At 42.6% G+C, this 20027-nt stretch overlaps 1 protein-coding gene across 6 annotated transcripts in view; it reads left to right on the top strand.

The window, feature by feature from the left end:
* SLC36A1 (solute carrier family 36 member 1) overlaps positions 1-20027 on the top strand; it is a 107288-nt gene that overhangs the window by 8636 nt on the left and 78625 nt on the right. For 3 of the 6 annotated variants that reach the window (XM_077895824.1, XM_077895825.1, XM_077895823.1), the window contains exons 1-2: positions 4111-4257; positions 14853-15000. In XM_077895824.1, the coding sequence (XP_077751950.1) occupies positions 14858-15000 (143 nt within the window). In that variant the 5' untranslated portion in view covers positions 4111-4257; positions 14853-14857. Of the gene's footprint in view, positions 1-4110; positions 4258-14852; positions 15001-20027 lie in introns of those variants that run through there. The other 3 variants (XM_077895820.1, XM_077895822.1, XM_077895819.1) reach the window with 2 other exon arrangements.

The following is a 20027-nucleotide window of genomic DNA, read 5'->3' as shown; positions in this document are numbered from 1 at the left end:
CATAAAAAAAAAAGTTTGTCCTTCTCCTATTGACTTATTTCACTCAGCATAACACCCTCCAGTTGCATCCACATCGAAGCAAATGGTGGGTATTTGTCATTTCTAATGGCTGAGTAATATTCCATTGTATACATAGACCACATCTTTTTTATCCATTCATCTTTCGATGGACACCGAGGCTCCTTCCACAGTTTGGCTATTGTGGACATTGCTGCTAGAAACATCGGGGTGCAGATGTCCTGGCATTTCATTGCATCTGTATCTTTGGGGTAAAGCCCCAGCAGTGCAATAGCTGGGTCGTAGGGCAGATCTATTTCTAACTCTTTGAGGAACCTCCACACAGTTTTCCAGAGTGGCTGCACCAGTTCACATTCCCACCAACAGTGCAAGAGGGTTCCCCTTTCTCCACATCCTCTCCAACATTTGTGGTTTCCTGCCTTGTTAATTTTCCCCATTCTCCCTGGTGTGAGGTGGTATCTCATTGTGGTTTTGATTTGTATTTCCCTGATGGCAAGTGATGCGGAGCATTTTCTCATGTGCTTGTTGGCCATGTCTATGTCTTCCTCTGTGAGATTTCTGTTCATGTCTTTTGCCCATTTCATGATTGGGTTGTTTATTTCTTTGGTGTTGAGTTTCAAAAATTCTTTATAGATCTTGGAAAATAACCCTTTATCTGATACATCATTTGCAAATATCTTCTCCCATTCTGTAGGTTGTCTTTTAGTTTTGTTGACTGTATCCTTTGCTGTGCAAAAGCTTCTTATCTTGATAAAGTCCCAATAGTTCATTTTTGCTTTTGTTTCTTTTGCCTTCATGGATGTATCTTGCAAGAAGTTACTGTGGCCAAGTTCAAAAAGGGTGTTGCCTGTGTTCTCCTCTAGGATTTTGATGGAATCTTGTCTCACAGTTAGATCTTTCATCCATTTTGAGTTTATCTTTGTGTATGGTGAAAGAGAGTGGTCTAGTTTCATTCTTCTGCATGTGGATGTCCAATTTTCCCAGCACCATTTATTGAAGAGACTGTCTTTTTTTCCAGTGGATAGTCTTTCCTCCTTTGTTGAATATTAGTTGACCATAAAGTTGAGGGTCCACTTGTGGATTCTCTATTCTGTTCCACTGATCTTTGTGTCTGTTTTTGTGCCAGTACCACACTGTCTTGATGACCACAGCTTTGTGGTACAACCTGAAATCTGGCATTGTGATGCCCCCAGCTATGCTTTTCTTTTTTAAAATTCCCCTGGCTATTCGGGGTCTTTTCTGATTCCACACAAATCTTAAAATAATTTGTTCTAACTCTCTGAAGAAAGTCCATGGTATTTTGATAGGGATTGCATTAAACGTGTAAATTGCCCTGGGTAACATTGACATTTTCACTATATTGATTCTTGCAATCCATGAGCATGGAATTTTTTCCATCTCTTTGTGTCTTCCTCAATTTCTTTCAGAAGTGTTCTATAGTTTTTAGGGTATAGATGCTTTACCTCTTTGGTTAGGTTTATTCCTAGGTATCTTATGCTTTTGGGTGCAATTGTAAATGGGATTGACTCCTTAATTTCTCTTTCTTCAGTCTCATTGTTAGTGTATAGAAATGCCACTGACTTCTGGGCATTGATTTTGTATCCTGTCACACTGCCAAATTGCTGTATGAAGAACAGGAAATCTTAATTTGTATTTCTGAGTAAACTGTGGAAGCAGAGGTGGAGATTTGTATAGTTGGAAGGATATGTAATTGTGTTAATTCTAATTAGGACTTCATAATGATAAGGTTGATGGAATCCTAACAATATCTGAAAATGATGCGACCTTTTTTCAAGGTTGTCTCTAGTAAGAGTATGGTGGCCAGGTATAAAAAAGAATTCTATTATAATCAATGTATCTCAGCAGCAGACTGGTGAAGGCAAATTCTCACTTCATCAGTAATTCCAACAGGGAGCTCTGTGATTCTCATAAGATCTGGCTTTCTTGAGTAAGACTTTAGAAATTGCCATAGAATCAATGAAATTCAAGGCCTGGGGGTGACATGGGCTCAGAAGCATTCCAAGCATAGTTCTGGCACTGAGCATTCAATGAACTGGTGCGTTCTTCCAGGGATGAGATGAACCTACTGCCCTTCCTATTCTAAACTAGCATGAACCTGCATTCTTTTCTCTTTCCCTGGTGAAATGAACCAACTGGGGTATATTTTTAAAGAGAACATGCATATGTTTTATCTTTACAGAACATATAAAGATTTTATTTTTTTTTAAAGACTGCATTTTCTTATTTATTTATTTATTTATTTATTTATTTATTTATTTATTTATTTATGATAGTCACACAGAGAGAGAGAGAGAGAAGCAGAGACATAGGCAGAGGGAGAAGCAGGCTCCATGCAGGACTCGATCCGGTGACCCCAGGATCACACCCTGGGCCAAAGGCAGGTGCTAAACCGCTGCACCACCCAGGGATCCCATATAAAGATTTCAAATATAAAGTAGTGTGTGTTTAGGAAATAATTTAGACAGTATAGACAGTGAAGAGTAAAAAGTCTTAAGCAAAACACTAAGTACTGTTATTCATAATTCTAGATTTTATTTTTTTAAAAATTTTAAAAGATTTATTTACTTATTTATGAGAGAGAGAGAGAGAGGCAGAGACACAGGAGGAGGGAGAAGCGGGCTCCATGCCGGGATCCTGAGGTGAGACTCGATCCCGGGACTCCAGGATCACGCCCTGGGCCGAAGGCAGTCGCTAAGCCCGTGAGCCACCCAGGGATCCTCATAATTCTAGATTTTAACACCACAAATCTATGTATGTCTCTCTGTATAAATATTTCTATAAATACATAATATAGGGTATGGAGAACGATACTCAGATGCTAGTAGCTATAATTCTTTGAAGAAAAGAGTGAATTTGGGAGAAGGGAAATTTTCACTGCTTATATACTTATATATTGTCTAACATTTCTAGTAATAAAAATACATTCATGTATCATATAATTTTTACCATTTTAACAGGTTTATGGAAGTATACTTGATATACAGTAAGCTATGCATATTTTTTAAAATTTATTTTTAAACTGCACGTATTGAACGTGTATAATTTGATAATGTAAAACCTATGTTTACTCGTGAAACTATTTGTCACCTGGAAAGTTTCCTTAGGCCCCTCTATAATCTCTCCCCTTCTGACCTCCCCACCCACTCCCAGGCAACCGCTGATATGCTTCCCGTCACTGAAGATGACCTAGCACCTTCTAGAATATGAAATAAATGGACAATTTTTTCTGATGTCTTTTACTCAGCACAATTATCTTAAGATTTATCCGTTTTGTAGCTATATCAATAGTTTATTCTTTTTTCATGTGTGAGTAGTTACGTAATTTTTATTTATTTTTTAGTTACATAATTTTTAAAGGAAAAATTCAAGGAGAAGGAAGCAAGAGAAGATAACACACCTCAAACATACTGAAATGTCGCCACCCATTTTAAAATGTCACTTAAATTTTTAAATATATATATATTTAAATATTTTATGTATTTATTCATGAGAGACCCAGAGAGAAAGAGAGAGAGAGAGAGAGAGGCAGAGACACAGGCAGAGGGAGCAGCAGGCTCCATGCAGGACTCGATCCGGTGACCCCAGGATCACACCCTGGGCCAAAGGCAGGTGCTAAACTGCTGAGCCACCCAGGGATCCCCCAATTTTTAAATATATTGAAAAGATAATGTTGCCCGCCTTACATCACACTCTCCCATTTCCAGGAGCAACCACAAATGAATTTGTGTAAGTCTCGAAAAAAATCTGACTAGGTGATTTTTTTTTTTTAAAGATGTATTTTTTAAAATGATACAAGCAGCATGTGCTCCTGGACTCGTGTTAGGGAAAACACCGCGTGTGCCGCGGCAGCCCACGACCCAGGGGGCGGAGCTCCAGGGACCGGCGGCCGGGCTCCGGGACCCACGCCCCGCCCAGTGGTCCCCGCGCCCCCGCGCCCCCCTCGGCCCTGCCTGCAGTGGCGGCAACCGGTCGCCGGGTGGTGCTGCGGCGCCGGGCTCCGGAGCGTCGTGCCGCCCCGGGAGCTGCCCCGCGCGGGGACACGTGACTCGGGTCTCCGGCTGGGGCGCCCGCGTCACGTGACGCGGCCCGGAAGCGGCGGGCCCCGGCGGCCGAGGGGGATGGCTGGGGCTCCGCGCTGAGGCGAGGACGGGGGCTGCGCCGAGGCGGGAGCCGGAGCCCGAGCCGCCGCGGAGCCCGCGCCGCAGCGCAGCCCGAGCGGTGAGTCCGCGCGGCGGCGGGCGGGGGCTGCGGCGGGGCTGCTCCTGCGGGACCCGGCTCGCCTTCCTTTGGGGGCGCCGCGGGCGCTCGGGGCTCAGGCACCTGCCGGCCCGGGTGCGGGTGCGGGTGCGGGTGCGGGTGCGGGTGCGGGTGCGGGTCCCGGTGGGCTCGGCGTCCCGCGGCAGCCGCCGCAAGGTGCCGGCGCCCCTCCCCGAGGAGGCGCTGGAGGCGCGGTGCCCCGTGAGCGCCCGTCGCCGCCTGACAGGGGGGGACCCCGAGGCACCCGCCGGGAGAGGGGCGCAGTCGCCTCGGGCAGGTCGCCGGCCCGCGCGGGAGCCCTGCGGGGACTTGCTGTGGTGGGTCTGGGGGCCACAGACCCCCGGGCCGGGGCCCTGGGACGTCGCCTGGTGCATCCCCCGCTGGGGACCTCGAGGCGCGGCGGGCGGCGGGCGGCGGGCGGCGGGGGCTGCCCAGGGCGCCCTGCCACCCCAGCGCACGCCTCCCCAAGCTCCAGCAGCCGCTTGCTTTTCAGCACCCTCCTGCCTCCTGCCTCCTGCCGAGAACGGGACACGTGAAAAGACACCCCTTTCCGTCCCCGTCTCTTCGGGCGCTCCCGTTCTTAGCCCTGCATTCTCCATCTCCCGGTTGGCTTGGCCCTGGGTGTGGTTCCCCGTTTCAGTGTGCACGATTTTTTTTTTTTTTTTCTGCAGCCTCATCGTTTTGCTTCTGACTGTCCTGCAATTTTGTGTAAATCACACCGAAATAGGAAATAAGAATTGGAGTCTGCTCCTGGGAGGCTAGGTGGCTCCCAGCTGGGTTTTGTGGAGAGCCCTGGCATTAACTTGAAGAATGCAAAGCCCTGGGCTGGCGGGCTGGCTTGCTTCATTCATTCATTCATTCATTCATTCATTCATTCATTCATTCATTCATTCTGTAGCTGGTCTCCTTTGGGAGAATGCTGGTTATTTGGATGCAGTCGTCTGAAGCTTGTTGAAATGAGATAGCGGCATGGCGTAATGGAAAGAACCGAGATTGGGGAATGAGGAGATTTTTTGTTCTGGCTCTGACACTTGGCTTTGCAACCTTAGGTGATTCCCATCCTGCAGTGGGTTCAGGTTTCCCAGCCTGCAGAACCACGGACTTGAATCCCCAAGGACCTCGTCCACGCTGACCTTCTGTGCACCTCGCTCTGTTTGTCTTCTAATCTGAGTGGGTTTTCCCCTGTGTGCATTGCTGTCGCCTTGCAACAAGGGTTAGTCCAGTTGTCCAGAAGCAGTCTCCCTGCTTCACTTATTGCTAGGTTGCTACGAAATCCTCCTCTGTCTTCTTATCTCTGTGGAAGCCCAAGCTAAACAAGGACGGCTGAAAATGATTTTGACGGTCTCTAATTTCTTTAAGCATGCTCAAGGCCCTCTGTGACTCCAGTCCAGAGCGTAGTCCACAGGAATTAACTTGCGCATGTAGAGTATGTTTTCTTTAGAGACGCTTTTGTAGTCAAGAAGTAAAGGGGACACAAAAGACTTGGTCTTTTGCTCTGGTCTGAGACCTCGAGGTGGAGGCTTTATGAAGAAGAGGCTGTTATGATGACAGTATTAAGTCTCTCATCCTTTGTTTTCTGAATGTGCCATTTATAGCGTCCTGCTGTTAGATCCTTATTTTCCCTTTAGACCATGTAGTTATTCGTTCAGCCTCATCTCTTTGGCAGCTTGAGGTGCTCAGAGCTATCTTTGTCTCTTTTAGAGGCAGATTCCATTTCTTCTGCAGTATTGCAGAGACTACAACTAGGACCAATGGATGCAAGTGCCCAGAGGGAAGTGGTTTTTGGGTGACCATGAGAACTCTCAAAGAACAAGAGCTCTTTCATGTTGCAGCACAGAGCGTGGATGTCCCTGTCACTGGAGATCATGGTCACTGGGCAGTTACTTTTGGGAATGTTATAGATGATTATATTATTTGTTGGGTAGAGCTTTGGACTACATAAGCTTGACTACATAAGTTTGAAATTTTCTTCCAACTCAAGGAGTTCTGTGGAATCCTAGGACTGGACTTGTTAGCATGTAGACTGTAAAGTACGGTGGGTGGAATAGATGAGATGTCCACTTTTTGTGAATGCTTTATTCTCCCCCTTGTCCCATACTACCTTCTCTTGTGTGAAGTACTCATTTGTTTGCTTGTTTTTTAATTCCTCCTCGCCTCCCCAGGGAGTGTCTTAATTCTTCAAATGCTTGCTGTCTCTTCCAAGGTCAGATGCTAAAGAGTCATTGCACTGTTAATGATACATTTCTTCTTTACACTCTGACCTGAAAGCAAGATCCTAGAAATGGGCTGAGTAAATGGACTTTGGTTTATACTTGGCTGGCAGCTCTGATGGTCCCTTCTAGATGTGTGTGGCTGACCGACCACTAACACCTGGGCTAGCTTTTCTCTTTGTCCCGTAGAGGAAACTCAAACTGAGTCTTTTTACCTCAACCCAGGCCTTGGAGGAGTCCTGAGCCTCCCTCCTTAAGCCAAACCTTACTGGGTCTAGGTACACAAAGCTAGCTCTGTTTTGTAGGTATGGGGTCTCGTGGATGGGACATTGTAAATGTGACAAAATAGAAACCACATGATGTTGCATTTGGTGCTGTCCCTTTTATCCCCCAGACATTTCTCTTGGAAGCCTTGACACCCAGGGCCAGGTCTCAATGACCCTCTCTAGTAGGAAATACTCCTCTGTGCTTCCCTATTCCGTGAAGCTGGGAATCTGTGTGTCCGAGGTACTGCGATGCTTAAGGCACATAGCCACCATTTCCAAGGTAGGGACCTGGTGCAACTCTCCAGAGTGATAGAGAACTGCAGAACTGCAAGTTTGCATTGTCAACTTTCTGACTTCCTGCTCTGAATTTCTCTGTGGTGAACTCATGTACTCTCTGTTATGCACAGTTCCCCCTGCACATCTAATCCTGCTCCAGTTTTGTTCCAAGCAGACTGCAGGGAGGATAATTTATGGTATGATAGAAACATGGACTGAGAATCTGGTATGTTGTATTCTAATCCCATGTCTTAACCAGCTGGGGCCTTGGTTTTCTCACCTTTGAATAAGAGGCTGCGGCTTTATCTTCTGGAAGTCTTGCCTGGTCCTAACATTTAGTGGTTTTTATGATTATGGATAAAAAGTAAGTGTATTTGTCTCATCAGCTCCTGCTATGCAGAGCCTGCTGAGGTCAGCAACTGCTTTGCGGCTGCCCTCTCACCAGATTCTTTTAGGCAGGAGTCAAATTATGGAATGTACTTATGTGGTAGTTTAAATGGAGTTTTATCTGATGCCCTTTACAAACAAATCATGTAGGGTACGCCTGAGTGGCTCAGTGGTTGAGCGTCTGCCTTCGGCTCAGGGTGTGATCCTGGAGTCCTGGGATCGAGTGCCTCATTGGGCTCCCTGCATGGAGCCTGCTTCTCCCTCTGCCTGTGTCTCTGCCTCTCTCTCTCTCTCTCTGTGTCTCTCATGAATAAATAAATAAAATCTTAACAGAAAAAAATCATGTGGAAGTTAGAAATGCTCATTTCCCTCCTTGTAGACCACATATAGCTACACAGTCTGTGTCCTTGTTCATGACTTTGGAATTTCAGCAACAGAAAAGAGAAAATGCATTTAGAGAATTCACTGTTTCTCTGGGTTCCAAAGTCTAACCCAATATAATTGTTTCAGAATAATGGGCGGCACTTATAGTCTGCAAATATCACCAATCCACGAACTCTAGTAGGAGATGAGGCCTGGGGTGTACCTATCATAAGGTCATGTATTTTTTTTTCTAGTGCTTTATATAAATCCACCTGTAATCAAGATCATTTAGGAAGCTGGTTAAAAATAAAGTGCTCAGGTTGAATCAGACTGGGCTGAGAAATCTGTTTGGTTTTTTAAAGCGGTTTTATTGAGATATAATTCACATGGCATGACACACAGTTCAGCTCTTTAAAGTATACAGTTCATTGGCTTTTAGTATATTCACAGACCTGTGCAACTATCACCACAATCAATTTTAGAACATTTTCATCACCCTAAAAGAAACTGTTCCTTCGGTGTCACTTGCTGATTCCTCTTAACTCCCTACCCCAGACCCTCGGCAATTTCTAATCTGTTTTTTGTTCTACTCTTTCATTTGAACAAAATGGTATACTATATGGTGCTCTGGGACTGACTTTTTTTCAATTAGAATAATGTCTTCAGTGTTCACCCCGCATTGTCACATGTATCAGTATTTAATTGCTTTTTATTGCTAAATAATATTGTATCGATATACCACATATCATTTATGTATTCATCAGGTTTATTTCCACATTTTGACTATTAATGATGTTGTTGTGAACATCTGTGTACAAGTTTTCCTGTGGATATACATTTTCATTTCAGGATATACCTCAGAATAGAATTGCTGGGTTATTTGGTAACTGTATTTTGAGAAACTGCAAGACTGTTGTCCAAAGTGACTGCACCATTTTACATTCTTACCAACTGTGTTAGAGGGTTCTAATTTCTCCATAGCTTCATCAGTATTTATTAATTATCTGTCTTAGATTTTAGCCATCTTGGTGAGTATGAAGTGGTTTTTGATTTGCGTTTACCTAATGGCTAATGATATTGAGTATCTTTCCATGTGATTATTGGCCATTTTTACATCTTTGGCAAAATAGCTGTTCAAATGCTTTCCCTATTTCTTTTTTTTTTAAATAATAAATTTATTTTTTATTGGTGTTCAATTTGCCAACATACAGAATAACACCCAGTGCTCATCCCATCAAGTGCCCCCCTCAGTGCCCGTCACCCATTCACCCCCACCCCCCCGCCCTCCTCCCCTTCTACCACCCCTAGTTCGTTTCCCAGAGTTACGAGTCTTCACTTTCTGTCTCCCTTTCCCTATTTCTTAACTGGATTTTCTTTTTATTATTGAGTTGTAATAGTTCCTTTTTTTTTTTTTTGTAATAGTTCTTTATATTTTCTGGATATAAATCATCAGATAAATGATTTGAAGAAATGTTCTCTCATTGTGTGGGCTGCTTTTCACTTTCTTGATGGTGTCCTTTGGACCTCAAATGTCCTTTGAGGACATTTTTTATTTTATTTATTTTATTTTTTATTTTATTTTTTTTAAGATTTTATTTATTTATTCATGAGAGAGAGAGAGAGAGAGAGAGGCAGAGACATAGGCAGAGGGAGAAGCAGGCTCCGTGCAAGGAGCCCAATGTGGGACTCAGTCCTGGGACTCCGGGATCACACCCTGGGCCAAAGGCAGACGCTCAGCCACTGAGCCACCTGGGCGTCCCGACATTTTTAATTTCAATAATGTCTAATTTACCTGTTTTCTCTTTTTTTGCTTGTGCTTTTTCTGTCATATGTAATAAACCATTACCTAGTATGAGGTCATGAAAATTTATGCTTATGTTTTCTTCTAAGGATTTTATAGTTTAATTCCTGTGTTTAGGTCTTTGATCCATATTGAGTTAATTTTTGCCTATGGTGTGAGGTAGAGTTCAGCTTCGTTCTTTGTGAGTATCCGGTAGTCCCAGCATAATTTATTGAAAAGATGATTCTTTCCCCATTGAATTATCTTGGCACCCTTTTGAAAATTCAGTTGACCATAGATGTGAGGATTTATTTCTGGACTCTCAGTTCTGTTTCATTAATCTATATGTCTTTCCTTAAGCCAGTACCATATTGTCTTGATTACTGTACCTTTGTACTAAATTTTGAAATTGGGAAGTCCTCCAACTTTGTTCTTTTCCAAAATTGTTTTGGCCAATCTGAGCCTCTGAATTTCCACAGGAATTTTACAATCAGCTTGTCAATTTTTGCAAAAAGGCAACTGGGGTTTTGATAGACATTCCACTGAATGTGTAGATTAGTTTGGGGGAATTTTGCCATCTTAAAAACACTGAATCTTCTAATCCATGAACATTGGAATGTTTTTTCAATTTTTTAGGCCTTTAATTTCTTTCAACAATATTTTGTGTTTTCATGTACATTACACATGCTTGGTTTAAATTTATTCCTAAGAAATATTCTTTTTGATGCTATTGCAAATGGAACTGTTTTCTCAATTTTCAGATTATTCAACTGTTTTTTTTTTTTTTTTTTTGTATACTGATGTTGTATCTTACAACTCTGCTGAATTTACTAATTCTTCTAGTTTTTAGGGCATAATATTTTTTATGTGTTTACAAGTCACACTTAAAAGTATTGTTTAGTTTTTGGTGAGAAAGCAAAATAAGACTTTAGTACTGCCTCTCTCTCCCTTCATTCCTTTTTCCTCCCCTAACCTTCTCATATACCCCAAAAGATATATATATCGATGGATATATAAATAAATGGATTCTCCTTCTCTTGTTGGAATTGGCCTTGATAATTGTACTGAATTTGGAATAGAAACCGATCAGTAAACTCTTAGATGGTTATTTTGAGAACATATGTATTTTCAAAAGTAAATATGAAGCTGATAGATTAAAGATGCTGTTTTTATTTTGCTGGAAATTAAAGAAACGTAAAATAAAACAAGTACAAAGAGCCACCTCTGTTTAAAAGAACAAAAATTAAAATGATAAAAGCCAACATTGGCACAGTTATGAAGAGACAGTTACATCCATATATTGCTAGTAACACTGTAGGTTAGTTCAACCATTTGTATATCAGGAACCATAAAAATGAGCTTATTCACCAAAAATATGTCTCAAAAATTAAAAACTATTTGTATAAATTCTTTTTAGCTGGGATATAAGAGATTTTTTAAAAGGCATAATCCTCATATCCAACTATTGGGAGCTAGAGAAGCAGATTATTATGTCATTATAATATAATGGCATATATATAATATAATTATTATATATATAATATAATAATTGATATAATGGTCCATCCAAACAATGGACCATTATATTGCAACTAATCATTATTATGTGTACTCTACAGATCAAAAGAAGAGTAGATATGAAATAAGTGGGAAAAACCTTAAAATAACGAGAATATTGGTAACTAAAAAATAACTTATGTAAGAAAAAAAGTTGTTAAGGTTATATAAATAGCTGATATTTTAGTGCAATTGTGGTTGAATCCATACTTGAAGAAAAAAGTATTTTCCCACCAAACATGTAGACATTTCTTACTGTGTAGTAGTTAACCCTTTTGGGTCTAAATATTTAACGAAAATTTTGAGTTTGTGTTGATGGGCCACACATAATGTATAAACTCTCTTCTTTGTCTCCAAGAACCTGAAGGACAAGCTTGTCCTGAATTTTCACATATCATACCCCTCATGTTAACAGTTAGCAGGTGCTATTAAAATCTCCCACGGGGGAGGAACCACAATTGCACAAGAGATTTGGAAACCAGGTTTTATCAAAGGGAGCCCAGGGGCAGGGTGGCCTTGGAGGCCAGTACTCAATGGGGACAGCTAGGGAACAAGAGGAGAGAGACTTAGTGGTCACAGAGCCATAGCAGGAGCTCCAGGAGGGACTGCACCCACTATAGTACTTAGATTCCTACTTCACAGCTCTGAGAAGGACCTCTGCTCGGACTTTCCCAGGGACTGAACACGTTCCCTCCCAGAGCAGTCTGTTCCATTGGACAACTCCTTTTGTTAAAGGTCCTTCCTTATGTCTAGCCAAACACCTGCCTCCCTCTACTTCCCCCCCGCACCCCCCCACACTGATCCTTTTTCTGACTCATCTTCGCCATTCCCCAGGACAAGGGGAATATCCATAGGATATTTATTTATTTTAAGATTTTATTTATTTATGAGAGACACAGAGAGGCAGAGACATAGGCAGAGGAAGAAGGCTCCCTGCAGGGAGCCTGATGTGGGACTCAATCCCAGGACCCCAGAATCCTGACCTGAGCCGAAGGCAGACATCCAGCCTGAACCCAGGCACCCCTAGGACAGCTTTTAAAAGTTTTAAAAGCAGTTTGTACACCTGCCAAGTTGCCAGTTTTCTCCAGGTTGAGCCTTCTCAGTGCTTCTAGTCATCCCTTCTCAGGCTGGTGCTGAGCCCTGGCTCTACCACTGTTTATTGTTCCCTTAACAGTATACCGCCTGGAACAGAATACAGGGCATGGCAAAAACAAATGGTGCTGTCATCTACCTGTGGTTCTCTCATCCTCATGCAACCTAGAATTAGCTTATTTGGCATCTATTATTAAATCATTGACTTCTGTTCAGCTTATCATCAGCTAAAGCCTATAAGTAGTGTTTTTTTTTTTCTTTTCAACATGCATGCAGTTGCCAAGCCACATCTGCCACATCCTGCAGTTGTTTCTCAGACATTAGAGCTATAGATTTTAGCTTCTATTTGAGCAGTTTCTTAGTAATATTCTGCTGGAGGGGTAGCTTCAGTTTTCATATACAACATAAAGAAGTCTCTCTACAGTATTTGAAATAAATTGAGCATCTGGGCCAGGTAAGCGATTGAGTGATTTCTTGGTTGTTGAGGAGGGATAGAGGAGTTTGCTGGTCCCTGTATCCTGTCCCTTCTCCCTCAGAAATATGCACGATTCACCTGGAAGACTCTATTCCTCAGACACTTTGGTATGTTGGAAAAGACTAGAAATTAGTTGTTTGCATAGATAATTACATTAGTTGATCCTGGAATATTTGAGCTAGAGAGATGTTGAGAGGTCTTTCAGTCATTGTCCCTTACCCCTTTCTGCACTTTTTCGATAAAGAGAATTGTTCCAAGTTACTAAGGAAACTGGTGGTAGAAGCAGTCTCAGAACCCAGGCCTTCTGACATACGTAGACACTGACCTTTTAGCTCAGTGTGGATAGCAGCTTTCAACTGCTCATAGTAAGATAATTTATAGATTTTTCCCGTGGCCCTCTTATGAGTTTAATTACCGCAGAGCTAGATGACTGCTTTGAATCCCTCTAGCATGTGAGTAAATGATGTCCTCTTTGATATTTAACAAAATCCCTATGGTGGTGAATCTGGGCAGGATCCTCTCTGGGACTTTACTAGCTTTCTGGAAGCACTTTCCCTGTGGGATTATGTAGGTCCTCTCTTCATTACAGTCAGTGAGGGAAAATGAGATCCCTTGGATCACATTTAGGGGCAGAGTAGGGCCAGTTTCCAAAGAGTCCTCTGGGACTTGACCTGTGGGAAAAGTCCCACAGAGCGATCCTCTGGCAGCTAGTGGGGGGTTGGGCAGGATGATGTGTTGTGATGAGCGATGGAGATCTTGTCTCTCACCAGGTATCTGAGACAGTGCATCGGACTCACTGCAGGCTTCAGCTGCATGCTGGGGGAGAGCCTGCTTATAGCAGGCAGGTATGCCAGTCTGTCAAGTGCCAGGAGGATTTTTATTTGTAATTTTTAAGGTACATGTACTTTTCTTCCCTCACGTGGTTGCCAGTTCTTGGAGGGCAGGACGTTGACTCTCTTCCATTATAATATTCCCTCATTGCAAGTGGCGGTACCTTCAGGTAGAGGTTTCCAGGTCTGGCAGGGCAGCAGGATATATATTTACTGCTTTGCTGCTACCTGCCTGTAGCAGAGCAGGTTCCTTCATCGTTTTGGGGGTTGATTCTTCATCTGTAAAATGATCAGTTTGGAGTGACCTCTGAGGACTCTTTTAGCAATAGTGTCTAGGGTTCTGGGGGCTTACAGAATTCCCAAAATGTATGCTTATTGTGTGGCTGAGAAGTTGTTGTTCTTCTCTTTTCTGTAGTAACATTATTGAAAAAGTCCACCCTAGAGAAAATACCCTCACCATCCTTCCCCAGCACGCGACAGAAAAGGTTTCCTCTTTCATTATCTTTACGGAATTGGCAAATCCGTAAAAATAAAAAAGAAGGGTTGTAGAGGGGAGGTATTGAAATGAGGGCCAGTGGTGAGCCCTCTCATGCTCCTGCTCTTCCTCTGAGCTGCTTACAATTCTGACTTATTGCAAGGTAAGAGTCCTGGGGTCAGGGGCTGAGAGTCCCTGGTGACCTCCAAACAGTACAGGATGGAGGCAGAGGTCATGGTGGAGAGAGAGAGGAATTCATCTGTGGCTCTGGAACCTGGTGGGGGAATCTGCACAGAATTGGATGATTTGGAGGGGATTTTTTGAATGCAACAAGGTCTTTTTTCTCTTGCATGCAGAAGAAATATAAGATTCTGTGAGGACTATTCAGGTTCCCATCCTCTGAGACCTTACTCCTGGGGAAGATGATATAGATACAATATAACTGTTGTTCAAGGTTCAAAGAAATTAGCTCAGAGACAGAGTGGTTACTCCCAACTTAAGGAGCAGGAAAGGCTTCCGGGAAGCACCTGTCTGCATCTTCCCCCAATCGTCCCACGCAGTGCCTCACCTTTGCTCTGTCCAGGTGTGCCGTGACAAATTTAGAAATTTATGAGTGGGGCACTGAGAAGGTTGGGAGACAGAAGCCAAGTGAGCCCAGCCCGCCCATGTGTACTTTGCACTTTTCCCATTTCCCTTGGTATCAGGCACTGTCACTGTACTTAATTCATAGTGCAGCTGTCCCTGAGCTGCTGTAACAATGGCTGCTTCTGCCCCAGAGCCCACTACAGGCTTGGAGCTAAAGGCCCCAGCCACTGGGGGTCTTAGCACTGACCCTGTCCCCCCAGCTACCATGTCTACGCAGAGACTTCGGAATGAGGACTACCATGACTACAGCTCCACAGACGTGAGCCCTGAGGAGAGCCCATCTGAAGGCCTAAACAACTTCTCTTCCCCCGGCTCCTACCAGCGGTTTGGGGAAAGCAACAGCACAACGTAAGTAGCTATTTCTTCTTCTCTCCTGGGTGGGATTCATGTACTTAAGCTCTGTATTAGTAACATAGTCTCCCTTAGAGGTATTTTTGCTCCCCTGTTTTATCAATTCCCCATTTTACAGATGGAAGGAAGACTGGGTGAATAACAGCTCTGAGATTTGAGCTCCTTGCTGTCTGCTCTCCCTCCCATTTGTTTTATATTCTTTGCTCCTTTCAGCTGTGTTGGTCCCAGGAAGGCTGGTGCTGAACATAAGAGAAACTCCTAGAGAGAACATTCTCTTAACTCAGAACCATGGGTCATCTGTGCTAGAACCTCAAATACCTCTAGGCTCAATTGGAAGCTTCATTTGCTGAGTCTCGCTTAGACTTCTGTCCCCATCAGTTAATAGCCAGTTCATTTGGCAGAAGAAGTGGTAAGATGGAGGAAGGAATAATTTCTCTTGCACTTAAAAAATTCAAGAGGTTAAGGGGCACCTGGGGGCTCAATCTGTAAAGCATCTGGCTCTTGATTTCAGCTTCAGGTCATGATCTCTGGCTGTGAGATCAAGCCTCATGTTGGGCTCCTTACTGGGTGTGCTTAAGATTCTCTCTTTACCTCTCCCTCCCCACTCTCTCTCCCCCCTTCTTCTCAAAAAAATAAAAATAAAATAAAATTCAAGAGGCTGAGTGGAGGGATTCTGCCTTACAACTCCTAGGCAAGGTTAAGTCTTCTCTCTGGAAACTGAATCCCAGGACTCATCTGGGTGGTTTGGCCCTCTCTGGGCCTTAGTTTCCCCAAATGTAAGAGAAAATTGAGGAGTCCTCTGTGAAAACTGTGTTCACTCACTTGAATTAGAAGATTCAGAGGAGAGTTTTCTACCCTACTGAGTTTTCTGACTCAGTCCTGAATATCAGCAGACTTCTATATTTTCTCTAGATCCCAGCATTCCATCTATTTTTTTTTTTTTTGGCCCTTCTGTTTATTCCCCAAGCTTAGCTATTATCCTTTCTATGTTTCCTTGTGGGTTGGGTGTGACTTAACGAGGGATCCTTCCTGTGCTAGATTTACGCTGTCCTGTGTGACTGCCCAAGCTAACTACTGAAGATTCTCTTGGAGGTCATTCCTGGTAAAGCTCCCCCTGGCTGCATCTCTCCTGGGGCAGGGCATAGAACTAGGATAGAACCAGAGGATATGGTCTGTCCACATTACCACTAGCTGACTTCTGCTCCTCAAGATTCGGTCTCTTTAGCTTATTTCTCATGTGGCATGCTTTTGTAGATTTCTCCATTTGCTTGGCTGAGGGGAAAGATTGCACAGAGAACAACTGGCAGCAGTGAGGACCATTTCTCCCCTGTTTTCCTTAACCTGTCTACCCAGTTGACTTCCCCCCAGGCAGAAGGAACTCCAGATGCAGCCAATGGCACCTGATAGCTTTCCTTTCAGAAGTCATACTCATTGTGAAATACTTCTTCCGAGCCTCTCTCTGTATAGTTTCCCTTCCAGTTTTTGCTCCTACTTGTTCTCAGGCATCAGCTTGTCTGTGCAATCCTTGCAACATGGGGTCTAGATTTTCATTTTTAAAGGGACTTTTCTGAAGTTCAAAACCAACCACTAGCAACTTCACACAAGTTTTGTGTATATTAAAAGTAATGTGTGCCTGCTAGCTATTCTAATTATCTCTTTTTTCCACATTGGGTTATAACTAGTAGTCAACCCAAAATGATTTCTCCTTGCTTGTTAGAAATTGAGAAAATTGGGAGATACCTTCATTGGGCTTGTATTGGGATATTTTCCAGGGTGTACTTTGTTGTGAGGGCCCATCCTGCTCTGATATTGTGATATATGGGACCAGGAAAGCCCATCTGTAAATGATGTCAATTACCACAAGTGACCTAGAGAAAAATACTTCGTTGGACCTGGAGAATTGGTTTAGTACTTTACTGGAGCCTGGATCCACATAAGCATTTATGTATAGAAAATATGCAGATGTGATTAAGGTGTAAACTGATTCAGGTGACTTTGTTAGCTCACATGAATCTCTATCTAATATATCAGAGTGTTAGAGACAAGTTTTTGAGCTGGATTCCTTGTCTACTGTGCCTTGCCCTACCCTGTTATCTAGTTTACCAAGGACCAAAGAACTCTGAACAAAGTATAAGGAACAAAATGCAAGGAATAAAGTACATACATGCATGTAACTGGCTCTTCTAATGGTTAAGGGTCAGTAAAAATCCCTAGTTGGGTGTGCAAATTGAAACCCTAGACATTTCCATAATGCTGTTTTAGTGAAGTTATTTCCTAACATTTGATATTGTCAAGCTATTGACTGCTTTGACAACAGCCTTGTTTTATTCTATTGAGCAAGTTTGTCTTCTTGTTGCCCTGTTGAGTCACATTGTACCAGCTGTTGATTGAGCTTTGGTACTTTTTCCCAGGCTGTCAGGCTAAGAAACCAGTTCACTGAAAGTGGCTTTCTCTACGTTATCTAGGGCAGCCGTTTGCAAAATGTGGTTTTCAGACCCTTAGGGGTTCCCAGGACCATTTCAGGAAGTCTGTGAAATTGAAACTATTTTCATAATAATACTAAGATGTTATTTGTCTTTTCATGGTGTTGACGTTTACACTGATGGTTCAGCAGCATGGTGGGTAAAATTGCTGGTACATTAGCATAAATAAAGGCAGTGCCACCAACGTATGCTAATCATCGTATTTTTTGCTGCTGCACATGTACAAAGAATAAGTCAGTTTCACTTAAGTAGGCCCTTGATGAAGCAAATTATTCATTTTATTACTTAACCTTTCAGTACAGGTTTTAAAATAACCTGCATGACAAAATGGGACGTACACATGAAATAGTTCTACTGCATACCTAAGTATATGATGCTTGTCTTAAGGACAAGACCTTGAGTGATTATTGAAATTGTGAGCCCAACTGCTTTTATTTTTCGTAGAATACTCTTTTTGCTAGGAAGAACTAACAAATTGTAGGTAATTCAGACCTGAGTATTTGGCGGTACCAAGTACTTAATTTCTTGAAAATGAGAGGAATGAGACCATCACCTCAAGAAAAACAATTAATAGTATTTGTTGCCCATAATAAAATTTGAGCTTTCAAGCAAAACTAGAAAAAAACTAGTATCTAACACTGTGAGCTTGACAGCTTCCCTCTACTTAAAGACTTCTGATAAGGTCAGTGATATTAATAAATATGATTTTTTTCAGACATTGTATAATGAAATGTGCCAGCATTTCAAAGATCTGCATAACTCAGGGAATAAGTATCTTCCAAATGGCCAGTGTGATATTAGAAAAGTGTGCATGAGTAAAAGATCCATTTGAAGAGCAAGATTACCAGTAGATTTTAATGTTATAGGATATTGAAAAGTTCAGATTCCACATTACAACTTCTAAGAAACAACCACATGTCAAATTCGGTATAGTATCGAAGGAAAATTACCACAATTATCTAGAGAGACTATTTAAACACATTCCAACTGCATGTCTGTATGAGGACAGATTTCCTTTATGTACTTCAACCAAAACAACATATCACAACAGATTGAATGCGAAGTAGATAATCCATCTATCAAGACATTAAAGAGGTTTGCATAAAAAGTAAATTAATGCCAGTTTTTATTTTGGAATATAGAATTACTTTTCATTAAAAATCTATTATTTTAAAAAATAATAACAATTTAAGGGGCACCTGGATGGCTCAGTTGGCTTGGGTTGTGATCCTAGGGTCCTGGGATCAAGCCCGCTATCTGGCTCCCTGCTCAGCGGGGTGCCTACTTCTCCCTCTCCTTCTGATTACCCCCCACCCCCATTTGTGCTTTATTGAGTGTTCTTTCTCGCTCTCTCTCTCAAAGAAATGGATAAAACCTTCAAAAAATAACAATTTTTTTAAAAATATTTATTTATTTATTTATTTATTTATTTATTTATTTATTTATGATAGAGAGAGAGAGAGAGAGAGAGGGGCAGAGACACAGGAGGAGGGAAAAGCAGGCTCCATGCCAGGAGCCCGACGTGGGACTCGATCCCAGGACTCCAGGATCATGCCCTGGGCCAAAGGCAGGCGCCAAACCGCTGCGCCACCCAGGGATCTGTTATTTTAGGGATCCCTGGGTGGCGCAGCGGTTTGGTGCCTGCCTTTGGCCTTGGGCGCGATCCTGGAGACCCGGGATCGAATCCCACGTCGGGCTCCCGGTGCATGGAGCCTGCTTCTCCCTCTGCCTGTGTCTCTGCCTCTCTCTCTCTCTCTCTCTGTGTGTGTGTGACTATCATAAAAAAAAAAAAATATGTTATTTTACATGTAATTTTACTGTTTTAGTTAATAAAATGTTTTTAATTTCTCAATTTGAATTTGTAATATATATCACCAGACATAATCCATATAAACAAAAACTATTTAGTATCCTCAATAATTTTTAAGTGTATAAAGGACTCTCAAGACCAGAAAGTGTAAGAACTACTGATTGAGAACATAATCAGAGCTACAGAGATTTGCAAGATTCCCTTCCTATACCCCTCCTAAGACTCTGCAGTCCATGGAGTTGAGTCTGTGATACTCTATGGTTCTGGGTGATCCAAGCTTGGAGCCATTGATTAGAAAGAATAATGTTGGCCAGTTGCCTAGAATCCTGAAGTCACGTTGGAAGGTATGCTGTCCTGTCCAGTCCCCTCCCTCTACAGCTGAGACAAAGGTCCAGACAAGGGAAGGGAATTGTCCTATGGAGTTACTAGTAAAGCAAGGGCTAAAAGGGACCTGATCTACAAAACCCAGCCCAGAGGCATTTGGCGGAAGCCTTTGGTGGGCAGGTGGGTTTGCTACAATGCTTACCTTTGCCTTGAGTGGATTAAACATTTGCTAAGATAGACATTTGATTGGCCTGTCATCCTGCCCGTTAATCTCTTGGTCACTGGCCATTGATAATGAAGGAGTCACCTCTGTACCCTTGTGGTCCTTAGGCTGTTTCCTCCTTAGGGTAGTGCAGGAGAGCACTCAGCCTCTTCTCATCTAGATTCAAAGATATTTTCTGGATCTT

The sequence above is a fragment of the Canis aureus genome, chromosome 4 (assembly GCF_053574225.1).
Source record: "Canis aureus isolate CA01 chromosome 4, VMU_Caureus_v.1.0, whole genome shotgun sequence".
In the NCBI taxonomy this organism is placed as follows: Eukaryota; Metazoa; Chordata; class Mammalia; order Carnivora; family Canidae; genus Canis; species Canis aureus.
This window is presented reverse-complemented; position numbering and strand designations above follow the sequence as displayed.